Here is a 25,540-nt window from a genome sequence, read left to right as displayed (position 1 = left end):
TACCGGTGTTAACTATTATCAGTTCTCTATCATAGCTGTCAGTGTACAGCTTTCCTGGATTCCTCTGCTCCGTGCTAGCAGTTACCTGCAGTGTATGAAATGGGGATACAATCAATTCATTCATCCTTTTAGCATCAGGTGTATCGACAGTAACTGCACTACTTAAAGTCTAAAAAATGAAACAGGAAAATCTCCAGAGACAGAGACTGTTGAGCTGCTGCTGAGCTGACAGGACAGAGTACCTGTAGTACAGACACAACCCTTATTTGAGTACTGTGTGGCAAAACCAGCAGATTTGGCTTTGCTGTGTTATTTTGGATTCTGTTCTGTATTTTAAACTATTACTTTGTGTCTCCCTGGTCCAGAATTTTTACCTATAACATTTGAGGTGGGTTTTTTCTCCCCCTTTTTTTTTAATAGGAAAAAAGCATGAAAATACTTTTTCCTTGTGTAACAATAATGCTATGGAGTTACCTCCTCTAAAGATTCAGCATTACCTGGTAACCTCACTGTGACATTTCTATTTTCCTTCCCAGGCAAGGTAACAAGAACTCCAGGTGCCAGTGCAGATTCTCATTAAATTTAGTAGTGTTTAGCTGAAAGCAAAACCAAGGATAAGCTAGATTCAGTGTACTAAAGAGAAAAAAAAAAAAGAAGAGATGCCTTAAAGGTATCATTACTTCGCAAATACTTCAGATTATTTCAATCTTCTGTTCTAGTTTTGAAACGTCAGATGACATCCATATCAACTGGAAATGTCCCTGGGCACTTCTGCGTTGTTCAAGGAAATAAAAATGGATATACTGTCTTCTCATTAGCATCCTGTTTTGTGCCCCATCTCACAGGGGCATCTCTTCCAAAACTTTGCTTGTACAGTTGTCATGTATCACCCAGTCACATCATGTCCAGCTGCAAATAGAAGAAACACATTTGGGTGAGTTCAAGCTATTTCTTATGTGTGTTTAGTGCTTAGAAAAAGTAAATTCAGAAATCCTTATCGTGTAACATAAGTGGGCTCCACAGAAATTAGTATTAAGCTGCTATAAAGTACAAAACCAAACAAAAAAAATCTCTTATCTGCACATAATCACATGTGCAATTTATAGATTTATAAAAGAAATCTGCCTGCTATTGAAGCTGCTTTAAAACTGTCTACACTATCAGCTTAAACCTTGGAGACAGATTTGTAATGACTCAGCCTGTAAAAAAATGGATAAAATATTTATTAAAAAAGCTCTTGAAATTTTAGCTAGCCTACATAGAGAAGGTTAATTGAGAAGATTAAAGCATCTTTTTAAAAATTATTTTCAGTTTTCAACCCACATATATAGCTATTCTAGATCTACAAGCTTTGTTAAATGCTATTATAGTAAATTATAACAATCTGTTATCAAATGAGCAGTCTCACTGGCTCCTTTGAAACACTCTAAAGGACATGTTCAACTTATGTAAACAACCATGTTACTACATAACATAGTATTTGCCATCATGAAATTACACACCTGGTTATGTTTTACAATGGCAAGTAAGTAATTTCATGCGGCTCTTTCCTGACCCCATTTCTTAGGTGTTTTCTAAGCTCTGATCTACTGCTTTAAGAAGCACTTGCTGCTCTCTCCCTGCACCTTTCAGTTACTGTTTAATTCTACAGTCACATCATGTCTGTATGGTACTCACCAAATCATCCACATCACCACCTTCATCTGTGGGAGGCAGAGTTTCATTTTTCTTTTCTTTCGGAGCCAAGAACTGAAAATACAAATGTATTTATATAGGGTACTGACAAAACTCAGACACTTAGTGATAAATGAATAGAATGTCTCCTTTGCATATCAAAAGAAATCCACTTGTAACTAAAAATTAAGTCTGCTCTGGTTTCCACCCTCAAAAATCTTCTTGAAGTACAGGAAATTTCATAAGATTTCATTTTAAAGGACTTTATGGTGAGATGTGTTGAGTAACAGGCAAAAGAAAATGGTTCTTCAGACAACATACTGTTAAGCTGCAGAACACCCTGGAATAAGGATGCTGCAAATATTAGTCCCTAGTCTCATGAGGAGATGGGGTAAGCTCATAGAAGACAAATCCTTTGAGGTCTAAATCCACAGAAAAAACCTCAAGCACAAGAAACACTTGACACATCAGTGCCTGAAGCCTGGGACTGTGCACTTCTCCCTGCCCATCTGTTATTGTCCACTGTCAACCATGGGATTCTGGGCCAGATGGAAGTTTTGTGTGTTACAGTATGACCATGCCTATGTACCTAAAAAAAGAAATTTTAAAAGTAATATTGCTTGCAGCTACAAAATGCTAAAAGGCCACAAACATCCCCCCCCACTGACATGAATACACACGTAAGCCAACCCATGGCTTGTTTAGGAAAGTTCTTCAGTGCGACATTCTAGGTCTGTGTGGAACTTAGAAGTTTCCCATTTAATTCAATTAACATTTAACAAATGAACAAAGACATGAATTTAAAAAAACCCACTCAAACACTCAAGATGGTTAGAATGCCAGTCTTTAAAAATAGAAAATGCATTACGTAAAATTCTATTGCCGTAGCTGCTGATACAACTCACCATATGCCCTTCACTAAAAGCGTGGCATAGAGAAACAGAAGATAAAGGTAAGTTGCTCAGATGCTATAACAACTGAAATCAAACACACAGGCAATATCTGAAGTACAGCCACCTCCAAATTATTTTTTTTCCTTAGCCTAACAGTGGAGGAAAAAAATTATCTACACCAGTAGGAAAAGATACAAATTTTTTTTACTTTTCCCTAAAATGTATGCAGTTTTAGTTTTACAAGTTTTAGTTACTGTTGCTTTACCAATATCTTTATTATAAAATAATAAATTTTCTTTTACTTATTAGAATGCCCAGAACAAGTACACTGAGTCAGGAACAACCCTGCCCCACATAAAAATTTGGCTTTAAAAGCTGTGGAGGAAGAAAAGCTGCATTCCATGACTTTGAGTTCCATCATCTTTAATTCAGAATCAACTTTGCTATAATACTAGATGATGAAAGAGAACAGCTAGTTTGAACAAAAACCCTGCTATAAATAGTGGCTATAAATACCTGTTCAGAGTTTAGGTAACTCTTTTGTGCAAACAGCAGGCTCCTGAAAGCAAGCTACTGTTTACCTGAGCACTTCAACTCTTAACAGCCCTGGAGGCTGTGGAAAAGGACACGAGATCCCTATCTAAAAATTCTACCAATCTCTGAGGCAATAGACTTGTACTGGAAAAGCTTAAGTGTTATCTAAATAAAATGTTCTGAGCAACAGTGACAGCTTTAGACAAGGGGTAAGACACTGAAGTTTCCTGCTGCATCCTGTATGTGGGAAAGTACCAGATACTGTATCGACTAGGATTGAAAGCAAATACACCAAAGACAACCTCTGCCCAGCTGTCTCACTACCCAAAGGTCAGACCTTCCCTACATCCTAAGCAGCAACATCCAAGATGAAAGTAGAAAGCTCACTCCACAGACAACACTCGTGTTTTAACACACAGGCTTCAACTTCTGCAGCTGCAAAAAAAAAAATAATTTAGAAGGTCACTGGGCCAGAAGGAATTAGAATTTTGAGATGCTGTATGTCTGTGTATCTTTTTTTGCTGGAAAAGTTCTCAATCTAGTAGTAATATAAAGCACATCCAATGAAAATTAAAAGCTAATGACATTGTCAGCTCTGAAAGGCTTTTTGTGCCAGATCAAATTTTATTTTATCCCGTTATTTGAGTCAAATAGAAATGGTATTTCTGAAAGTAGCACATTTTTCAAAGTTTTCAAAATTAGCTTTCCCACACTAAATTAGGTAAAGAAAGCTAAAAGCTACAAAAATTGTATGATGATAATTTGCAGTAAATTGAAACTTGAAGTTTCCATCAAATGCTGAAAATCCAAAGTTGGGTTTCTTTTCAGAAAATCTGCTTTACATTTATGCAAAAGCAAATTACATATAATAGTTGTGCTGGAATCCATTATCTTCCCCAAAGCAACCAGAAAATGCACTTGACATCTCTGCTCCTTTAACCTATCATCCTCTAAAAAAAGTATCTTCACTATTACAGGGAGAAAAAAACCTGACAACCAACCCTACCTAAACCCATTTTTCTCCCTGGTCGGGAAACATGCATGGACAACCTGGCTCAATCAAAAAGAAATGTTTTGTGTGTTGCCTCTCTAATAAGCAGCCTTGTAATTCTCACTTTCTCCTTCAAACAGCAACCCTATAAACCTGAAATCTTATATCCAAAACAGTCCTGAAACTGCTACCAGCTAGTGATATGCACACAAGAGAGAAGTCTTTGTGTCACGTAGGGCCAGATGGTCAATCTCTCGACCTACACACCTGCATGTGACCTATCACAGAGGTGAAGAAAAATTACTCTGTTGTGTGATATTTTAAAAGATCCAACATAACCCATCAGTGAAGGGTATCACCTGCAGTATAGAAAACAAATGAACCATTTTTGGAAACTACTATAGACCTCAGAAAGTGCTGGGTTTGCATCACACAGGAAACGTGTGGCAGAGTTTAACTGGATGAGAGAGGACTAGATTTTATAGCAGCTCCATAACCTCGTGAGATTTTACTCCAAGAACATGAAGTCTTCCAGTTTAAGAAAAAAGTCATATACACCCTCTACAGACGACAGCAAATCAGGGTTCTGGTTCTACGTCTAGAGAGTGTGTGGGCAGACGGTTATCTACTGAATAACTAGGACTGCCAACTGCCTAGTTAGCAGAGAGATGCAACCCATTTATTCCCAAACCCAAGGTTTAACTGTCACGTTACAGAACTGTTGCAGAGCTGATTTCATACAATCTCTCTTATTCCCCTATTTGAAAGGGAAGTTATGGCTGTTGTAGGACCTTCAAACAATCACAAAAGAATTTTGTGTATTGTGACATCTGTCTGATTGTAGAATAATGTTAAAACAGTAAAGTTATTTTGAAGTCAGTCTACAAATGCTTTGCTCCAGCTTACCCTGGCAGCTGTATATCTAATCCTTGGTACTCTGTGATTTGTGCTGCATTCCTCTGCAGGCACAGTATTTTTTAGCAACCACAAGCTCATGGTTAAGGCAACAATATGCTATAAGGTCTTTGTGGCTAGTAGGGATTTCCTTATGGAATAAGGACTGTTTCATACAGCATTAGCACATTTTGAGGTAGTTTCAGACAAGAAAGCCAAGTTCTCAAGCAGCACATAGTCTCAGGAAGTTTCCAAGCAAATTCATAGCATTCAGAGTTCATAATAAAAACTGATAACTCTTCAAAACCACCGCTGGGGGAAAAAAGTTGCTCTATACAATTATGTGTGATGAGAAACAGCCAGTAGGTCCTTCATGTCTAGAAAAAAACATCATAATCTGTCATTTGTACCCTGCACATGTGCTTTGCTTTCTGGACTCTCAGTTTGTTAGCTTTTCATTTTCATGACATTTCTGTGCCTTCTTCACCTTGAGGTAAATTGTTACAGATGAAAAAAGCAGCTTCTAAAATACAGCCTTTTACACACTCCTTAATTTACTCACAGAGAACTTACTTCTACCCCCTTCTGGTTATTGCTAATGTAAGGCCTGGAAGTTGCAGAAATCAATGTGGCACCTTTTAGAAAAGCTGCTTCCCTGCAAAGTACTTTTGAGATTTTAACCACAGGTCTACCTTGAAGGGTCTGTAATACAAAGATCTTCTTTCTCCTAAACTAATGAAAATCATGGCTAGCAGCCTGATACAAGAATGCCCATCTTACTGTCTCCACCCAAATACAATTTTTGGCAGCAACTCTAAATTCTGCTTTCAAACAGAAGACACCATTCTGCCTGTTAGAACTGACTCCTTTATAACTGTGACATCCTTCACTCATCAGTGCAGTTACTGACGTGTTATATTTCTGTACAGAGAATACCTGAAAATACTCAGAAACTTTTCAAAAGGATCTAGTATGATCACCAATAATAAAAGCAGCAGCATCTGTGATGCCCATCCATCAACAAGAGCTGTATAATGTGGAAAACACCGATATTGTTGCATGCATGGTGAAAACTAGCTATAACAACTTTGAATTGCTAGAGTTCACAATGCCTTTACGCAAAGATGGTCCTGATTTCTGAACTCGTGTGCTAACAATGAAATAACAGTTCTATGAAACTCAAATAATGAACTTGCATAGTTAAATAGCCTAGTTCTGTTCCACTACACTGAGTTTCTCAAGTTCCTATTCTTTGTAGAGAATATTCAGACAGTGATGCCAACACATGCTACTTTCCAAAGACCAATTAAGGCAAAATGCTATGGTACATGCTAGGGAATTATTTTTGCTTCGATTGAGGCAATTTCAACTGTGTGAAAAAAGGACACACTTACTCCTTCATACGGATCCTATTTCATTCACCTAAAGCTTTATACACATAAGAAAGAATCTTTTGTTTCATAGCGTGGACTTTATACAACTAGATGCTCATTAAAAAGCCCATACCTTTTCAGCCTCTTCACTAGTCACCAAACTTCCCCCTGCTTCATCCTTAGTGATCAAAGAAATTCTGTCTAAAAAAAGAAAAAAAAAAAGAGAGAAAAGATATAAAAATATCATTAGAAGGTTTCCCAAAAACACGTTTAATGTTAGAAATGAAAAAAGTCTTCCAAATTCCAATTTCTGAATGTGTCATCATCACCAGCAAAAATAAAAAAACATTGCTCAAAGGAAAATGTGACTTGCATAAATGAGTCAACTGTGATACAAAAATAAATTAATGAGCATATTCATAAGCTTGTGGAAGTATCCATTTAGGAAACCGCTAATATTATGACAATCAAACTAATGAGACACTGAAATCATAGATCACAGATGAAATACTGAAAATCTATCAGAAATTACACTTTTAGTCATTCACAGCATGCTCTTAGGTCCTTAATAGCCTTAGAGAAATTAACTCCTAACATATAAACACTTGTGCTGTGACTACTTCAGTCTGACTACCAAAGTGCTGGTCCTGCCCCCACTTTGCTCCTTGGTTGTGCCTGCACCACTACCCTGTGCAGTGACCCTCCCAGTAAACCCCCCCCCCCCCCCCCAAAACCACCTCAGTTTTTACCTCAATACTTTTTCCACTTGGCTACATGCACACTTATGCCTGAATAAAGCAGCTGCAGGTGTGACAGCAAAGAACAGCAGGCCTGTAAAGGTTTCAGCAGCAGCAGCACAAGTGTAATGCCACCTAAATGTGCCCAAAGCGCTATATAGCAGGGTTTCATGAGGCAAGTGAACCTGTCAAACAGATCTGCCTTGCTTCTGAGCCACTAGTAACTCATTAACTCACATCCATCCTCTTTTGGTGACTGCAGTTACTCATGACAAAGCCCAGTGCCTGTGCCACATCTGGTAGAAAAGAGGGGATGGGTCATGTGGAATGAAGCAGGAACAAAAGGACTTTTGCTTTCGGCAGCAGCAAGCAAAAAGCAATTTCAGCTACCTAATGAGAGCAGCTAGCTTATGCATAAAGCATCATGATTTTATCATCTTCACACAAGATGATAATCTATTTTGTATGAAAGTATCATCATTGTTCAATTTGTAATTTTTTTCTTTCCCCTCAAAAATCTAACCCAGTTTGTTGAAAACTCTGGTTCTTACCAGCTAAACATTATTGAAACAGCATTCTAACATGGCTTTGGAAGATGCAAGTTTCCTACTTTCAAAGTTTGTTTGGTTTTGTCTTTCCAAATTTCTTCAGAGAATGTTCCCCACAATGCTACTGAAAGTAATATTCGTTCAGTGTTGCCTTGTGCTGTTGTTTTGGGTTGCTGTACCAATTCCCATCTTGTAGTTTGAAAACACTGGATGAAGTAGATATTACAGTGTGTCTGCAGTTTGTCACTTTGAAAGGCACTATGCAAAAGCATATCACATCTTATTGCATGACCACTTAAGAGATACAGCTGGGCATTTAGTAGAGTTTCTTAGCACTGGTTCCAATTAAATGCAAGAGTATGACATAAAGGTTTTGAGGGTTTTTTTTAAGTCCATGGTGTTTCATATTTGTGAAAGTGTTTATTTATCACTTGCATAGTCTCTGAATGTCTTCTGGAGTCACACTGCATTGCATCTCCCAGTTCAGTCACAGGTAGATGTCATATTACCACAAATTCTGTCCTTTGAATTGTTCAAACACAAAATGATCAGCCACATTACAATGCTTTCCATGCCTTTTTTGAAGCTTAACATGGATGAATCTTTTTATATTTCTCCTGCGTGGGTTTCTTCTGTTTGTTTGGAAATTCAACTGAAATCATATCTCCTCCTTCCCCTGTAACATTTGTCTCTCTTCTTCCACAATTAAGTTGCCATTTCAACAACACTTGGTAAGGAATTGTGAATACCGCAAATAAAAACCATTAGTGCAAAAAAAAATTGCATTTTATTTATTATTTTTATTTTGAAAATGCTGTCCTGGGGTTAATTTAAGTGTTGCACTGCTAACAAAGCTTTCTCTTACATAATGGATTAATATAACTAGAAATACTGCCCCCTTTCCTGCCCCCAAATGCCATCCTACCTTGTACCATGATCTCCCAGAAATCAGCTAAGCCTTTATCTTCCACCTTTGATTTCAGGGCTTGCAGAAAACCATTAAAGCACTGCACCTTGGACAGCTGGAAAAAAAAAAAAAGCAGTGATGATACCTGAGAAATATTAGAGCAGCTTACTAAAGAGCACAGCAAACTTAAGTCATTCAACATAGTGAACACTAAATTCAGTAGATACCTTGGTTTTTATCTCCACAAAAACATGAAGGGTTCTAAGGAGAGGCAAGAGACACAAAAACTGCCTTCAGAAAGCTAGAAAGACTTTCTCATAACCAGATTTGTGAAGAAATTTGTTGGTTTGCTTATTTTTCTTTTACCAGCATCTGGTACCAGGCCATGTGTTTTTATTTCTAAAAGCAAACAAACAGTAGAAAATAATACCAGAGGAGCTAGCTCCTATTCTAGTAAGAATAAAGAAACATAAAATGCAAATGCATGTCTAAACTTTCAAAGAGCATAACAGAAATTTAATCTACAAATCAATTCTTTTTCCTGTAGCAAGAAATTACCAAGTTTCTAATATAGCAAACAGGCCCATCATGTGATTAATTTGGAAAAGATGAGAGCTTTCACATATGAACATTACCTTTATGGCCTCTTCTCTGAAAGCTCTAATACAATTGATCCCTTTCATGTAGTACTGTGAACCTTTATTTTCCAGGAACTGATCGATGCGGTTTATCAGCTGCTGACTCACTGAAAGACAAGGAGAAAGAAAGAAAGAAAGAAATCAAAGAATGCAAAATTTCAAGGAAAGGAAAAAACATTTCCTTTACATCTCTATTCCACAGGCATGGGGTTAATCATACCCACACTGCCTCAAGCTACTAAAGTCGATAATTGTTATCTAAGCTACTGACAATTGCTTCCGTCTCTCTGGAAAACCTAGATACCGTAGGAAGGAACCCAAGCATGGCCAAGGAAGAAGTCTTTCCATGAAAGCCAAGAAAAAAAAATAATCACTCCCTTAGCTTGTTTGATAGAAAGTAAACCCACAACATTTGGGATCCTAAAGTTGAGGGAGGTTATGTTCTACAACACAAAGCACATCCCCTAAACATCCTTCGAAATACACGCATGTTCCAATGAAAGTGTTAAATCTACAAAGAAGGTGTAATAACATTAAAACAACAGCTGTAGGGGGATTGCAGTTAAAAGACTAGTTTGTTATTGACAGTTGAGTATATCTTGTGTCTGTACAGGTAGTTTGATGAGTTTTCATCAGGGCAATGCTGTTTATAATTATGGAAATAAGGATTATAAACTGTGCGTCTGACAGAGAAGCTGAGGCAAACAGTGAGACTCATACCAAGGGGAACACCAGTTTCACCCCCACTGTTGAGCTCCTAAAAGTTAAGCAGCTGTAAAACACCACAAATGTGACAAGTGAAAATGCCACCAAGAACTCTGCAAGCCAAATGAAATTCTGCTGGATTTTAGTACTTTATTTTCTTCACGTTTAATTACAGGTGAGGAATTGTCCTATTTTACCCTCTGGCAGACACCTCTAGCCTGGGAAAAGGCAAATGGGAAGAGCATACGACAGTGATCTATTAACTCTGAAGCACTGTGAAAAGGATAAATAAGCAGTGGTAGTCCACTGCCTCTCTCAAAACAAGAGCCAACAGTTGGGTTAAGAGCAAATGAAAAATGACCACCTCTTCAAACAAAAACCGTTAAGCTCTTTACCACAGGCTGCTGTGGGATGCTAGAAGTCTTAACAGCTTCAAAAAATAAATCTTGAGAAAACTTAGAATTCTTAATAGAGGAAATTTATCAATAGAGATTAAAGATGACGTTGCCACTGAGAAAGAGTATGCGGGAAAGCATTCTGGACAGGTCACAGCATCAGCTTGTCCTGTTCCTGTACTGTTAATGATGGCTTACTGGATTATAGCAGAACCTCAAGCCTGACCTATAGACTTCCCTGTGTTCAGAAGGTACAGGCATAGAAATCACTGCCACTATTTCATCCATGGAAACAGCAACATGTGCCAGAGTGACTGAAGAGACAAGGATAAGTCAACACACCGAGAAGAGGACATCATTTAAATACCGTATTCCGCTCTGCTCAATGCAGGCATATGAAGTACTAGCTGTTATATTTACTTTCCATAAAACGACTAACTGAACTGAATCTGAAGGACATCATCTCTGAAAAGCGAAACAATATGTTTGATACCTTCCCACCAGCTTTTGACTCCACAGAGCTTCTAGAAAAGGAGGCGGATACTGTTCTGTCCAACATCAGCTACCACCCAAGAAAGCGTGATGGAATGCCTACTGCTCCAGAGGTGATCAGCTCCATTTTTATTTATTTTACCAGTAGCTGACAAACTAAAATGAAATCTTACTACTTAAGCTCCCCAAGTTAAGTCAGTCCATTTTTTTCATGGTTAACGATTTTCTCATTAAATGTTCTAATTTCTTACGAATTGCCCTAATAAAAGCAAGTCCTGCTGGTATTTTCAGTGGTGTTGGTGGTTTTTTTTAAACGCAGCCTTTTCATTGATGTGTTAAATTAAAACCCCAGGCACTACAAGGGTGCAATAAAAGTCTTTATTGTCAGAATGATTCCAGCACACTGTTTGAATTATCAGGCACTCTACTACTTTTGCATTTAATTTTTTTAAAATCCCTTTCCATTTGATTGCACTGGCAGGCATCAGAAGAAAAGACTTTTTCTTGCTACTACTGACTGTGAGCTGCCTCCTCTTGAAATCTGTAGTAAGGAATGAAAAAACCCTACGATGTTTTACTAGGCACTGAAAACCCATAAGATATGCAGGAAACGGGTTACATGGCAACAACGTTTTAAGTCAAGTTCTTCTAACATGTTGAAACAGCTTGGCTAAAATCAGTTTTGTACACTGGGTCCCCCCTTCAACAACAGGCCAGTGACTAATTAATCTAATACAGATAAAATTCCTATGTGCTGAGTAGACTACCAAATTACTTCAGGGGGCAAAGACAATACCAGAGATGGCAGATCAGGATTGCAACTGGAAGTTCTTTGAAGTGGATTCCATTCCTTTAAACTTCTAGATCTGAGAATTTTCTTCCCTTCCCATTCCCTGCTTTTCCATTAGTGGGAAACTTTGGCTTTTTGAGTGCTGCAAAAAAGTTGATCACTTTTGCAAACTGGCATGCTGTGCATAAAGACCCAGTTCTAACATCAGCATTCTGTGTCTGATGTGTCCCAGACAAATCTCAAGCACTGAGGTAGTGCAGGTCTGAGATCTACAAACTGACAGACTGCGTAAGAATAACCTTTTTCTTCTCTCCCAAACCCCTTCTTTCCCTCATACGTTTAAGTAAAATGAGCTAATGAACTTCCACATCTTGCACAAACTGGAATTCCAGCACTACTAACCACCACGTCCCATAGGTCATCTCAACAAATTTTAACCTCCTGCTTCCTCCTGCTACTGTACCTCATATTCTAGGTAACAAACACAGTGAATAAAGGACGGTAAACTACAGGTTAAAAAAACCATCCCAAACATGTTTAAATAGAAGATCTTTCATTTCTAAAAGAATTTAATTGCTTCCCCACTGGCATTTAGACACATTCTCTACACTAAATACATTCAGCAGTCCTGTTGCTTCTCGTGAAGCATGTCATGAACAATTATATCCACTTGTTATCTCTGAGTATTTACAGTACTAAAGTATAGTTGTATTTTTGTGTTTGTTCAGTTCAGTTCTTGGTCTGGATTACTAGGCCAACCAGATTACAGAACAATAATAGATAAAAATGACTTATTGTTCAAGTTCAGTTCCTCGAGGATGGTTTTTTTTCCCCTCCCCTCAAAAAATCTATCTGGTTAAAACCCAGTTATTTATGTAGATGAAAAAGTGCTACTGTTACCAATGTTTTGATTTATCCACTGGTGGTGGTGATGATTCGTATTAAAGAAAATCAGTTAAACCACCTAATAATTAAACTCCTGCTCTCTAAGTACCATCTTTTTATAACTGAAAAAGAAGATAGTCTATCCGAATGGGAAATTGTCCTAATTTTTAAGAACTTGATCATTAAGAAAAGAAATAAGGATTTTAGGATCAAGAGCTGTTGATCTACTCCAGTGTCATAAAAGGTGATGTTCAGTTTTGAAAGTTTCTCTCAATGGCCTGTGGGTATGGATCACAATGATTTAGGTTGGTTGTCTAAAGGACACATAGTCCAAATACCCACTTGAAAACAGGATCACTGTAGGTGAGGAGGCTCAGTGCTCCACAGACTTGAGTTCCAAGCAGCTCCAAACATGGAGAGTCTCGAAGTTCCCAGGGCCCCTTTTTCCATGTTTGACTACCACCACTGTGATTTTTAATTTTTTTCCCTGTAACATCTAATCCAAATTCTGTTTGTTGCAACTCCGAGCTTTGCCTCTCCCCGAGTCACTATGCCCTTCAAAGATGAATCTGGCTTCATCTTCCCTGTGAAGCAGACGTACAGAAAACTTCAAAGTGATTTTATATACTCAAGTATTTGGTTTGCAAATAGTCTTCTAATGACTGAATCGTTTTCATCAAACCAGCCATTGCATTTAGCCTACCTAGCAGTAGAGCATGAAATACACAAAAACATCCAGTAAGATAACAACGCAGGAGAACTGCAATGACATATGCCAACAAAAAGTGAAAGTAAGTAAAAGGAAGGTAGTTAACTCTGCACATTTCTACAAAAATTTTGCAATAAAGCATCATCCTTGTTGCAACTTTCTAATAAATAAATTCCCATTGAAAATCTCTTCTACACAATTCTTTTTTGCATACGAAGCATCCAGTACAAAACCAGTGTTCTACATCTTACTTAAGAAGCTACCTACATGCCATGGCAAAAACGTGATGCCTCAAGGCACAACCAAATATCTGCTGAAATCTACATGTGCAATTACTGATTTCTAACTTTATTTTTCTAGAAATGCCTAAGAATAAAAATATTAACAAATGTGTCAAATATAAACATGAGTGGTTGGTACAATTTGTCTTTGGACATTTTTTCTTATGTCCAGAGACTGTACAGTTGTCAGTACGGATTTCTCTCTTCATGACAACCAGTAAAATTAAAAAACCCCACAAAAAACTACAGGACTTCAGGCACCATGTTTCCAGAAAGGAGTCCTGTAAGATATGATGCCATCTGGCCTATAAACTTGCATTAGAAATTATACAAAGCAAAGAAAATACTATGTATGTGTCAGTATCTTTTTTTACCCCCCATTAAACCATCCTACCTTCTACAGAAGCCAATGAAAACACAACACCCCGTATCAGACACCTTCTGCTCTGCAGAAATGCAGACATGAATGAAAATCTATAAACAGCCAAACAGGATGACCTGGTAGACATGTGGCTACTCCTCTGGCATTACTAAGATGGCAAGTGATCTCTGTATTTGAGCTTTCTCTGCAGCCACAGCAACGAAGAAACTCATTGTATCCCCTCGGGAGTAATGATTAGATTCCACACAGGCAAACTAATCTATTTTATTTGCATTCATTGACAAAAATGTCAGAAGCTGTTATTAGAAGACTGCTCTTTGTGATGACTATGCACTTGTAACCTGCTCAAAATAAGACCTGCATAAAATGACATCTCTCTGGCCATGAATACAAACAAGAAAGTAAAGATATCTGGAGGGAAAACACAACACTAGCTACATGAGCAATCAACATTAACCAGTAAATTGACACCATGACACACAACTCATCACATAAGCTGTTAAGTGGGTCCCTACTGTAATAAACTACACAGATGTCAATTAAAAACAAAGTTGATTACTGCTTCAGGATTGAGTTGCCAGTCTCAGAAAGCCTATCCCTGAGACTCTTGTCAATTTGAAACGCTTAGCTTTCTTCTTTAAAAAAATAAATAAATAAAAGCATTTACACATTAGTGACCCAGTTCCCACTCACAGCAAATGCATCATTTCCCCTGCTCTTGTCTGTTGTGGGACACGGGACCAAACACAGGCTGGCTAACTTGCAGTTAGGCTTCTCCTATGAATGTCTTAAACCCCATTCACCAAATCCCAGTGAGGTCACTGCAGGAAATGCACTGGTACTTCCTACAAGCCATTTTTTAAAAATATAATTTCCCCTTGTCATACTTTGGTCTTGGTAACTTTATTATTATAGTGAGAGACTTACCGACTGAACATGTGTGTCATTAATCTGCAGCTTAATTAAAAAGCCACTGTCAGTATTTAAAGTACAATACTCTCTATTTCTACAACTTTCCTAACTACAAAAAAGCAAACTCCCAGTCAAGCAGCTGAAAGGCCTTTCTCCTCCCTGTGGAGGGACTCTTGCTATTTTGTTTTAAAATGAGAGTAGGACCTATTTAGTTTGCAAGACAACACTGAATGCTCTTTTTATGCAAGAGACAAACAAATCAGGATCCAATCTAGCAGCTCACGTGTCTGCATCACGGCAGATAAAACATACTTTATTTATTTTTAAAATAATTACATATTTGAACGCCAGATATTATCCTTTCCTGCAAAGACACTTCCGTGTTCTAGCACAGGCAAAATAGGTTTCATCATTCAGTATGATATAAAATTATACTAAATTATATTAAAAAAAACCCTCAGAACCACTGAATAGTTTTAAGGCTGAATTTACTACTTATATAACCAGAATGCAATACAGCAAGGCATTAAAAACATGCCTGTAATGTTTTATGTATTAAGCTACCTACAAGTCTGTAAAGCAGAAAAAGGATTATTTTTTCTTCCACATAATATGCAAAGCATGTTTTTATTTATAGTGGCTTCATGTCTCCTTTAAATGGGTGACTGCACTACATTCTGTCTAACTACACCTCATAATTACAGAGGAGACCTCTCATAAAATAAAAGCAGATTGCTTAAAATTTCAAAAGCTATCCAAACATATACTGCAGTTATCTCCAGCACAGCTACCAAGTGGACGTATTTAAGCACACTCTACTTAAGCCATCTTCAAGGGTAATCACTATACTTATTTCTGCCTTAAAGCCTTTCTACATGATAAAGTTAATTACCATTATAAAGTAGTCAACTGTTTCAGAGTTTCTGCATTCTAGTATCTTGTACAATGCTTTTTAAGTGCACCCTGTTATCTGAGATTTGAGAACACAGTAACAAATATTTTTTTCAATAAACAATTTCTTCTGGATCTAATGTAAAATCCATGTATAAAGCTGGCTGGTTTACAGGTCTGGAAATTCTGGAGAGAAATAGCTATGCTGGCTTTAACAGAACGTATCGTAAATCAATACACTACTCACCACATTCCTCAAACCATTCCAAAAGGACCAAAGGCTGGTTGAAACACTCAGTATCTCACTCCAGCCCCTCCACAATTTTTTCTTTAAAGAAAAATGCTACATAAGTGACTATTCAGCAGATGAGGTTTATCTTGCTAGAACCTTCAAACCAGCCTTTAAAAGGAAAAAGGACCTCATCTGTCTTGTGCATTCTGTTTAATATGTGTCTTGAATATCTGTAGAGCTATTCTAGTAGGGAATCATCATACAAACAGTCATTTCTTTGCATTTTCAGACTTGGAGCATGCAAGACAGTGGCTGACCTGTGCTTTGTACTCTTCCTCGCCTCTGCATGAAAACCCTGTCTTGCCCTACTCTGAGAATAGCTTCAGTGCACACAAAGAGTCACAGACTGCCTGCTTATTACACCCTAAATTCACCCATGCTTTCTTTTGCTCACAACAAGCAGTAAGAAGCTATCTTTGCATGCAAAGATTTAAAATGCCAGTCATCAGATTCTTATTCCTTCATAGCACAAAGTAAACAGCAGAAGACAGGTTTTTCACACTGTGTGCAGCCAACAGCCCTCCATTTCAAGCCAGAAAGATACCATGAAGCCGGATGAGAAGATGATGCCCAGTCTGAACGAGGCAGGCAGCTGGTACCAAGGGATCTTCTGTCAGAATCACCCAATGAGTTGCTCAGATGCCTCAATGTAGCTGCCTATTGCCATCTGACACAAACAGTTAACTGAGACTTTCAAATGGGGAAGGAAAATTTTGCCTGGGGAATGATGAGTGACACCTTTCTTAGTGCTGAGTGGCACTGGAAGCTAGGCAGTGAACTGTAGAGCATCTCACACAGACAAATGGACTGCATTTACTGAACCTTGAAGATGCTACCAAACATAATTAAGATAGATAAAAGTTGCTTACCATCTTTGAAGTCAGCATTTTCCCGTCTCACCAGAATTCGGAAATCTTCTGCTGGGTTAACACTGCCAACCTACAAAAGGTCCAAAAATGATATGATCATCTGCCAAGATCCACCTCTTTCCTCTTGTGAGCCAACAAGAATCTTTAAGTTTGTTTATTTTCATATGGAAGCAGAAGTTCCACATTTCTCTGCACGTAGACTGATAAAATAGAAGTCTCACAGTGTGTGTTAACACACAGTACTCCTAGCAAAGGTTAGTTATGACATGAGCAAGATGAACATACAGACACTATGCCACACTCTCATAAGCCAACCATACTCTCTGGGGTTTAGAGGTCAGCCTGAATTATACTCTGCTTCTATCTCCTAGTTCAGCTTTGAGACTCTGTAGCACAGACCTCTCACTGATCTTGACAGACACTTAATGAGGAACGGGAGCTCCCAGACAAGTGAGTATGGAATCATTGGTTTGCCCCTCCAATAGGAAACTCAGAATCAAAAGCTTGTTCTCAGTTCATCTACCCTTTCTGGCCCAGCCTAACATCTTAAACCTGAAGCTCTTAATGGGCATACAAGTACAGAAAATTTTACAAAGGAACTAAAAACCAGGTGAAATATAAAGAAGCACTTGCTGAAAAATGCAGTAACAATGTAAAACATTACCTCTCAGGAATCAAAATTATCTGAAATTTATTTGAAAATGTTATGTTTTGCAGTGAAAATTAAATATTCAGTGTTTTAATAAGCTGGATTGTACTCTGTGTTTCTATTAAATATGGCATTGTCACTTTTCAGGAAAAATCCTAAGTGCATATTACAGGTATAAAATATTTAAATGTTTTTAGATTTTAATTTTTTTTTTTAATTCTCAATCATGCATTTTAAAAACCAACCTTAAAAGATAATTTGAAAACAAGTGAAGTTACCTCATTTAATATTAAATCACCTTCTTTCCTGTAACCCAAATAAAGGAAGGTGCACAGCTATGATACAAGTGTCTTTTACCCATGCACAGGGTACCTGGAATTTAAATGTTTAACCTATTAACCTAAAATGAAACATAATAAATGAAGCACAACAATACCTCTGATTAAATACAGGGAGGTAATTTCACGTTGCAGATGATATGAAAGAGAGCAAGAACAAAATTCAACCACTGAACCCCAAATCTGAAATTTTGTTTTCTTCAGATCCTCAGGCTCTACAGTGCTAGACAGCAGGGCAGAATTTAGCTGACGGAATTAAACTATCCAGGACTGACAGAAACTTGTGCTAACATACACCCAAAGGAAGATACAGTTGTCTTTACAATCTCTAGCAGTCTGCAATCTAGAAGTAGACAATATTTTAGTCAGGTTTCAGCTAAAGCCTGTCCTGTTTTCAGGAATACTGTGAGAAAAACTAATCTTCCCCTTTAACAATCAGATTGCTTACAGAGGTGACACTGCCTTCAGCAAGTTTTATGATGCTAAAGACACCTTCATCATCTTCAAGTTTTGGTTTCTTAGGGTTGAGTCCATCTTCAATGCTGCAAATAAGGACAAAAATGAATATAAACACCTAAACTGTCCAGCCTAAGTAGAGAGTCAGTAAATCAATGAAATGTAGACTGAACACACGTCATTTTACAACTGTTCCCAATTTAACACTAACACATACCTCATTTATTCCCCGGGGCTCCACAAAACAGGCAGTAGAAACAGACAAGAAACTTTATCTTAGCATAAAGCAAAGGCACTCCTTGTTGAAGGAGCTCATTTCAGGTTGGAATTTGTTCATACCCATCTCCACCTTTCTAAATACATATTATCACCAGTCACTTTATTTGCAACCCATATATTGAGTTAACCTTGATAATTTACAGTATATTACATGACATTTGGTATTCTCACTGGATCTTCTATACATGAAACAGGAATGAAACTTAACATTTAAGTACAAAATTCATTTAGTCTTCAAAAATTACCTGCTAGTTCCTGTCTTGAATTGATAGCTACTACAAAACCTGTTTACACAGCGGCTTTTAGTCTAACGACCCATACTCTCTATCACAAGAGCCTTATAAATTCCACTTACTGCAGTAAAAACCTGCTAGACAAACACCAATTAAGTATGTAAAAACTCTCTTAGGACATTTCAAACTAAAACTCAAAATTATATCAAAAGCCTATTTGTTATTTTTAAAAGGTGAATTGTGATTTTAGGCTACTTTCTAGCTTTGCCCTCACAGGTAACATATACCAAGGTGTACATTCAAGACAGGGATGTAACTGTAACATTTAACATGTCAAACTTGAGCATATCTTGGCAAGAGAAGAAAATCCAGCTGATCACAAAAAAGGAAGAAAATTAGACACCCTGTTCTGTGTCACTTAAGGTGACAGATACTGACACAAAAGAATCCATTTCAGCTCAAGAATGACTGAAAGCTACTGAGCAATCTAAATGGGAGTATCTGTGTTTGAGGGATCCCAAACCAAACTAAGAAGTTAGTTATTAAAAATTTTACTATTGCAGTAGAAAGAAGGAACCGCTTGATGATGTAGGGACACAGCCAGAGATCCTGGACTAGATGCCAATTCACATTCTACAAGGTTAGAACTGATCTGAAAAATCATACTGCCTGTTACAGAACCAATCAACTACTAGAAAGACCTTGTACAATCTTTCTTTCTATTTTCTATAGCACACTCCGCCCCTACTTTACAATCAGTGTCTCTCCTGCTTTGTTTCAGCAGTCTTCTTTGTCCTTTACTTAATTTTGTCACTACTGAAATGAAATCCCCTCTCCTCAGCAACTCCTGTCATCCAACATAACCTTACTTATCACTCCAGGAGAAATGATGACTTTGGTTATGCCGCAGGACAAGGAGAGGTTACTTTGCTTCATTCCCAACTCTGATGACTTTCTGGCTGACCTTGAACAAGTTGCTTGATTGTTCTGGACAGCCAATATGCCTGTCTGCAAAATGGAGGAACCGATACTGATCTAACACCAGTGTTAGATAGTTTAGAACTATTTGAATCAGAATTCTTGTATATTGACCTGGCTTGATGAAAGGTGCAAAGAGCAATGAAAAAATCTCTTTTAGAATATTTTTCCCCAAAGGTATTTTCCACTTGATTGCAATGTCTTGAAATCTTTTTCTTCCTGTATTATTTCTACTGATTCAAAATGCTTTGAGATTGGAGGAAGGAGAAGAACATAAATGATGATGCTGGATTTAACTGCTTAGGACCAAATCTATAGATGTCATTAATCAGAGCAGAACAGCAGAAACTAATGAATCCATACCCATTTACAGCAGCCAAGGGTCTGACATTTAGAATCTGTTAGTGGTAAAGCACTGATTAGCCGTATTTTTAAACTGTAAAACATGCAGCCACTATTTGAGAAAAATTAACAAATTACGAGTTTAATTTGAAACACCCACTTCTACATTCATATAGAAGCAGCTCACATGCTGCAAACCTGGATGAGATAGAGAAATAGAGAAAACGGGGCACAGAGCAAGGACATGAGAATTTAATCAGTATGAATTTAGAGACACACTAAGACAAGACAGGCACACACAGCAATGAACAAAATAAAAAGCTAGGTGTTTCCCAGTCTGTATACAGAAACACAGTCATTATTTCAGAGCAGTAATGTAAGAAGTCCTACGTCATGTCTTCCCAAAGATAACACGCTGAGAAGCCTCCAGCCAACACAAGGTAAAGACACGGTTAAGCAAGGTCTCAAAATGGCTCAAATACGTTCCCAGCACTGAAAGGACTGAGCTAAAATGACAAAAGGTGGAGAAGGAGCTAACGGAACTCTCCAACATCCCAGAGGGTACACTAATTATATAATGGGCATTCAATAAATTAAGCTCTAAGAAGCAAATTTTGTTTGGGCAAATGGAGTTGGCTGGGGTGACAGTACCAATGCAAGAGCAATTAAGCATTAATTCTTCGTATGTGCAGTATAAATAAGCACAGTAGATGTAATAACAAAAAGTAACAAAGAAATTGTATCTCAAAAACTATTCAGACAATAGATACTCCAGGGAAAATCTGTAATGGTTTGATTTTTCAAGACATCCACATTTATTGCACAGCAGATAATAACAAAGTCGCTTTTCTTTTGATTTGGTATTCAAAATGAAAGTTACAGAACAACCTAAACAGAGCATGCTGAGAAGAAAGACTGATCTTTCCAGCTAATTTAAAGCTCCACAGCATTGATTCTAAACTAAACTGGACCCACTGTCGTTCCTACTTGAACCATTTTGTAACTGCCAGTAGGACAAACTGTCCAGGAGACGAAGACCCGAGTTACCTGTTTGGATACCAAAGGCGATTCTGTTTTTAGCGGCAGGTTGAACAAAAAATCTCCTGAGGTCCCTTTCAACCTGAAGGATTCTATCATTTTGTGATAACAGACACGAGGAAGCTACAAGACTGGTTCCTGGTAAGACCTGTCCCACAGTAGTAAGATCACCACTATTCACAAAATACCCCAGACGTACCATAGCGCCACAACATTCTCCACTCATCAGTGTTTTTTTCATCATGTAACTTATTGATCATAGGTTCAAAAGACTCTGAGCCTGTTACTTCCAGCAAAAACAATCTGAAGTTTAAAAAAATTCATAATACATCTCCAACTTACTTGTCTTTGAAGATGTCTTGAGCAGTCTTCTCTTCTTTTTTCTTGGAAACTTCCTTTAGGGGGAAAAGTGCTTTTACTTTTTCAAGAGGAGCCTGACACCTTTCTTTTACCACATGGGGCATCTCCAGCATCTCTAAAAGGTGCTGTTCAATGGGTGGCAATGGATCATTGGGGTGAAAAGCCTTATGCTGCAAACACTGTAAGAAACAGATTGAGAAAAATAAAAAAATCCAACTTTCTGTTTACATGCTTTTAATGAAAATTATTAGGAAAATTCCAGGAATGAAGCTATTCAGGTTTTTAACTTTGCTTTACCTTTGAAATGCAATTCTACCTTTAAAATACAGTTCTCTTATAAAGCAATTACATGGGAGAGGTTTCTGTACACTCAAAAATTAGGCAACGAGTTATATACCCCAACCATATATTCCAGTTACTGTCACAGTTTGTTGTCCCTCAAAGAAAATATTTCTTTGTCAATAAAACTCAGTACGCATACAAGAGACATTTTCCCTAGTTTAAGAGCAAAGGGAAAGAGGAAAGTTAAACATGCACAGATGAGGCTCAGAATAGATGTATGGTTTTGAAAATCAGCTTTGAAAAGAGTGAGGGAATGAAGGGGCTTGACAGACATACATCAAAGCTGGAACAGATGGTAGGACCTACAGAGGAGAAGGCTTTTTCACCAGAATGTAAGGAGAGTGCACACAGTCAGGGAGCCAGGCAGAGAGAGGGAGATGAGGTTAATGAAGGATGAGGTAGACTACAGAAATTCCATTAAGAATTTCAAAACCAAAAGTGAGTATCTCTTGGATTCTGTGAAGAGTGGGAGAGCAGTACGGGTGTATGTGTATGTGCATATATATACACACCCAAGTACCAGTGCGTGCACATACATACATAAAAACATGATATATGTGGGAAAGCAATTTTTCCAAGCCCATTGTACCAGGTGAATTAGATAAAAGGATGAAGGTAACTACTCTGTAAACTAGCTATATAGCAGAGATTTTTCCTTCCTGTTGGCTGTCAGATAAGACATTAATCTAAAAAACAAAACCAAACAAAAAAAAAATCCCTCTGTTCATGCTGAAAAGTTGCCAATAAAGAAAATCCAGACCATATGTTACACATCAATACTGATGTGTTTTCATGGTGCCATTAAGATTCCAATCCATATTAGAGCATAATTTCAAAAGGAGGCAGTCATACAAGGCTACTGATTTGGAAACACTTCTAATGATTTAAGACATAGTTATTTTGAAAGAGAATAAAAATGTTGCTGGAAGCTGCAGTAATGGCTCTTGTGATACAAAAACCCAATATTAAAACAACATTAGGGGATTGAATTAATCTCACAAAGAAAAACAAAACAAAACAAACCAACCCAAAACCCGCCAACCCTAAGACCCCTGCTGTGAACATGTTTCTCAGGCTTTTACATCTGACATCTCTATGTGTGCAGCTGCAAGAGCTGAGACTGAGTAGCCACAGTCTCCATTTGTTCCTGTTCTTATAGAATCATAGAATCCTAGAATGTGTAAGGTTGGAAGGGACCTTTAGAGGTCATCTAGTCCAACCCCCCTGCAGTAAGCAGGGACATCTTCACCAGATCAGGTCACTCAGAGCCCCATCAAGCCTGACCTTGAATATCTCCAGGGGCGGGTCCTCCACTACATCTCTAGGCAACCTCTTCCAGTGATCCACCACCCTCATACTGAAGAAACTTTTCCTAACATCCAACCTAAATCCCCCCCTTTTCAAGTTTAAAACCGTTACCCCTTGGTCCTACTGCTACATGCCCTCGTGAACAGTTCTTCCCCAGCTTCTTTAGAGTAGATGATGACCTCTGAAACATGAGATGGCAGGTAACACCAAAAGTCAGGTGCCACATGGAGATGAAGTTGAACAGATTTAACCCAAAGTTTCTAATTCTTTTAACCTTGCTGCTTCTTCTTTCTGTGCCCAGCAGGAAGCACTCCTACCTTCACTGGCTAGCACGCAACCCAAACCGCCACTGGCTTCCTGACTCAACATTCTATTCATGTTGTCAGCAATGTACTAGCTCCTCCTTGCTCTTCCTAATTTTCTTACATTTCCAGCCTGGAAAATTAGCCAGCTTTCAGGAAGCGTGATCACACTAAGATACTGATTGATGGATGTAATTAAGTGAGCTTTTCACATACTAACTCTGTGATAAGCAATGCCATAAATGCATGAATAGACAGGAATTCACTGCAATAAAGTATCTGCCTTCTTCCCTTCCATGCAACCTCTAGGAATGCACTTTTGCAAGAACACGATTTAGCAAATCTATAAATCTTACAGGAATGTATTAGGATTTAAAACCTTAGCTGAACCTGTCTGCTGTATCTAAAAGATACAGTCTATACCAGTCCTCTACTCACTCTGCACACCCACTATCATCATGTACCTATGATCTCTGAATCAAGAACTTTCCAAAGGCTTTTTTTACATAAATTGGACAATTCTGCATACACTAGTTAGCTAGCTCTACAGTGTTAAAGTCTGTGTGAACTGAATCCCAACACAAGTGTCTTTGAGTTCAGTTTACACCTAGTTTGTGATAATTCCAAAATAACCTTCCCACAGATCCACTACATTCAACCACAGGCAAGATTACCTGTTGGTGACAGCCCTTACAGAGTCCTGAGAGCTACCTCCTGTCCCCTCACTGCTCTGCTTTTTGAAAGAATAGTCCAACCACTTACAAACAAGCTCAGACCTTCACAGTTGCTTGCATGTGGTCCATCAAAAGTCATTCCAACATATTTAGATGAAGGCTCTACAGCTGGATCCCACAAACTATGTGATGCTGCAGGCCACTGTCCCACAGGTCTGTCTTGGTACAGAGCAATCACTGTTTAGCAATTTGTTTATTTGGGTACCACATATAATGTACTGCATTCTCCAAATGTCTTATGTACTTCAAATGCCAGTAATTAGGAGGAACAACTTAATGATGTTCAAAGTCTGCCACAACAAAAAGCTATGGAAGTTCACTTAGGTTTTTCTGGAAGCAAGGAATAAAAGTTGAAACTCTGGATATTCCTCATCTTCCACTCCAGCAAGCATTAACAACTCCTTTCCACCCACTCTGTCATTTCCTGATGCCTACCACTACTTCCAGAGATATAATTTAGCTTGATGTTTCTGTTTAAATTCTGGCTCTTGTCACTTATCATTCCAAATATCTTCATGAAGCAACAGAGCAAGGAAATGAAGGGGGAGTTCATCCTTTCTTCAGTGTTATTTTTCCAAATCATCTATAGGTCCTGTTCAGCCAAATCAATTTACTGGCTACATTCAAAAGATGATGTGCAATTTTTTCTTCATAGTTCTTAGGAAACCAGCAGCACCACTTGGTCTAAGAGCAAAACATTAAGAATCTGAAACATGTTTGCAGCAAAGGAGAGAATCTTTCTGCATCTTACAGGGGTTAATAGGAGTTTTGTGACCAAGACAAAATAATTGGGGCTGTGCATGGGCAAAAGAAAGCACTAAAAGAACTGGCAATATATGACTATATAAACAGCAGGCACTGTGGACAGGAACTGTACATTACCTAGTACACTGAAACAGTCAATAAATACTGTTTTTGCACCAGTACCATTCGCCCTCACAAAGCCTGTTATGCTCTAAGGAAACCAGTGAGTTATGCAGTTACTCTATTATAGCAGCACTTAAGCTGCTGGGACAACAGCATCATACTGTTTCACAAGATAAATGGCACACCTTAAGAAACATCTCTGTTGATAGGCAACATCCGCTGAACCAAAAGGATACAGAACTGTATCTAGCAAAATACAAGAGGAAATTCAATCCCCCATGTGTTTAATTTACAAGCAAACCCCACATTTCTTTTGTAATACCCAAGCTCTACAATCCTTCCTAAAATACAAGTCATGCAGAGGTCAATCCATTTCAAGCTCTTGCCCAGCAATAACTTTCTACTGACCAAATCTTGCATTCAGTCACACACTGTCTTGTCAATATGACTGGCTGAATTTGAAGGGAACACTGAGTTCTTCAGGTGTCAATCAGAGTAGGATTTGAAGCCAGTGGGCTTAGA

At 38.0% G+C, this 25,540-nt stretch overlaps 1 protein-coding gene across 1 annotated transcript in view; it reads right to left on the bottom strand.

The window, feature by feature from the left end:
• Positions 1-563: 563 nt before the first annotated feature.
• XRCC5 (X-ray repair cross complementing 5) overlaps positions 564-25,540 on the bottom strand; it is a 50,211-nt gene continuing 25,234 nt past the window's right edge. The window contains exons 14-21 of the mRNA XM_084265602.1: positions 21,448-21,644; positions 18,228-18,321; positions 16,793-16,862; positions 9,187-9,296; positions 8,570-8,666; positions 6,493-6,560; positions 1,678-1,749; positions 564-909 (exon numbers count right to left, since the gene is read on the bottom strand). Of these exons, the coding sequence (XP_084121728.1) occupies positions 895-909; positions 1,678-1,749; positions 6,493-6,560; positions 8,570-8,666; positions 9,187-9,296; positions 16,793-16,862; positions 18,228-18,321; positions 21,448-21,644 (723 nt within the window). The 3' untranslated portion in view covers positions 564-894. The remainder of the gene's footprint in view (positions 910-1,677; positions 1,750-6,492; positions 6,561-8,569; positions 8,667-9,186; positions 9,297-16,792; positions 16,863-18,227; positions 18,322-21,447; positions 21,645-25,540) is intronic.

This window comes from Gallinula chloropus (assembly GCF_964237585.1).
Source record: "Gallinula chloropus genome assembly, chromosome: 5".
Lineage (NCBI taxonomy): Eukaryota > Metazoa > Chordata > Aves > Gruiformes > Rallidae > Gallinula > Gallinula chloropus.
The sequence above is the reverse complement of the archived record's forward strand: the minus strand, read 5'-3'. Positions and strand labels throughout refer to the sequence as shown.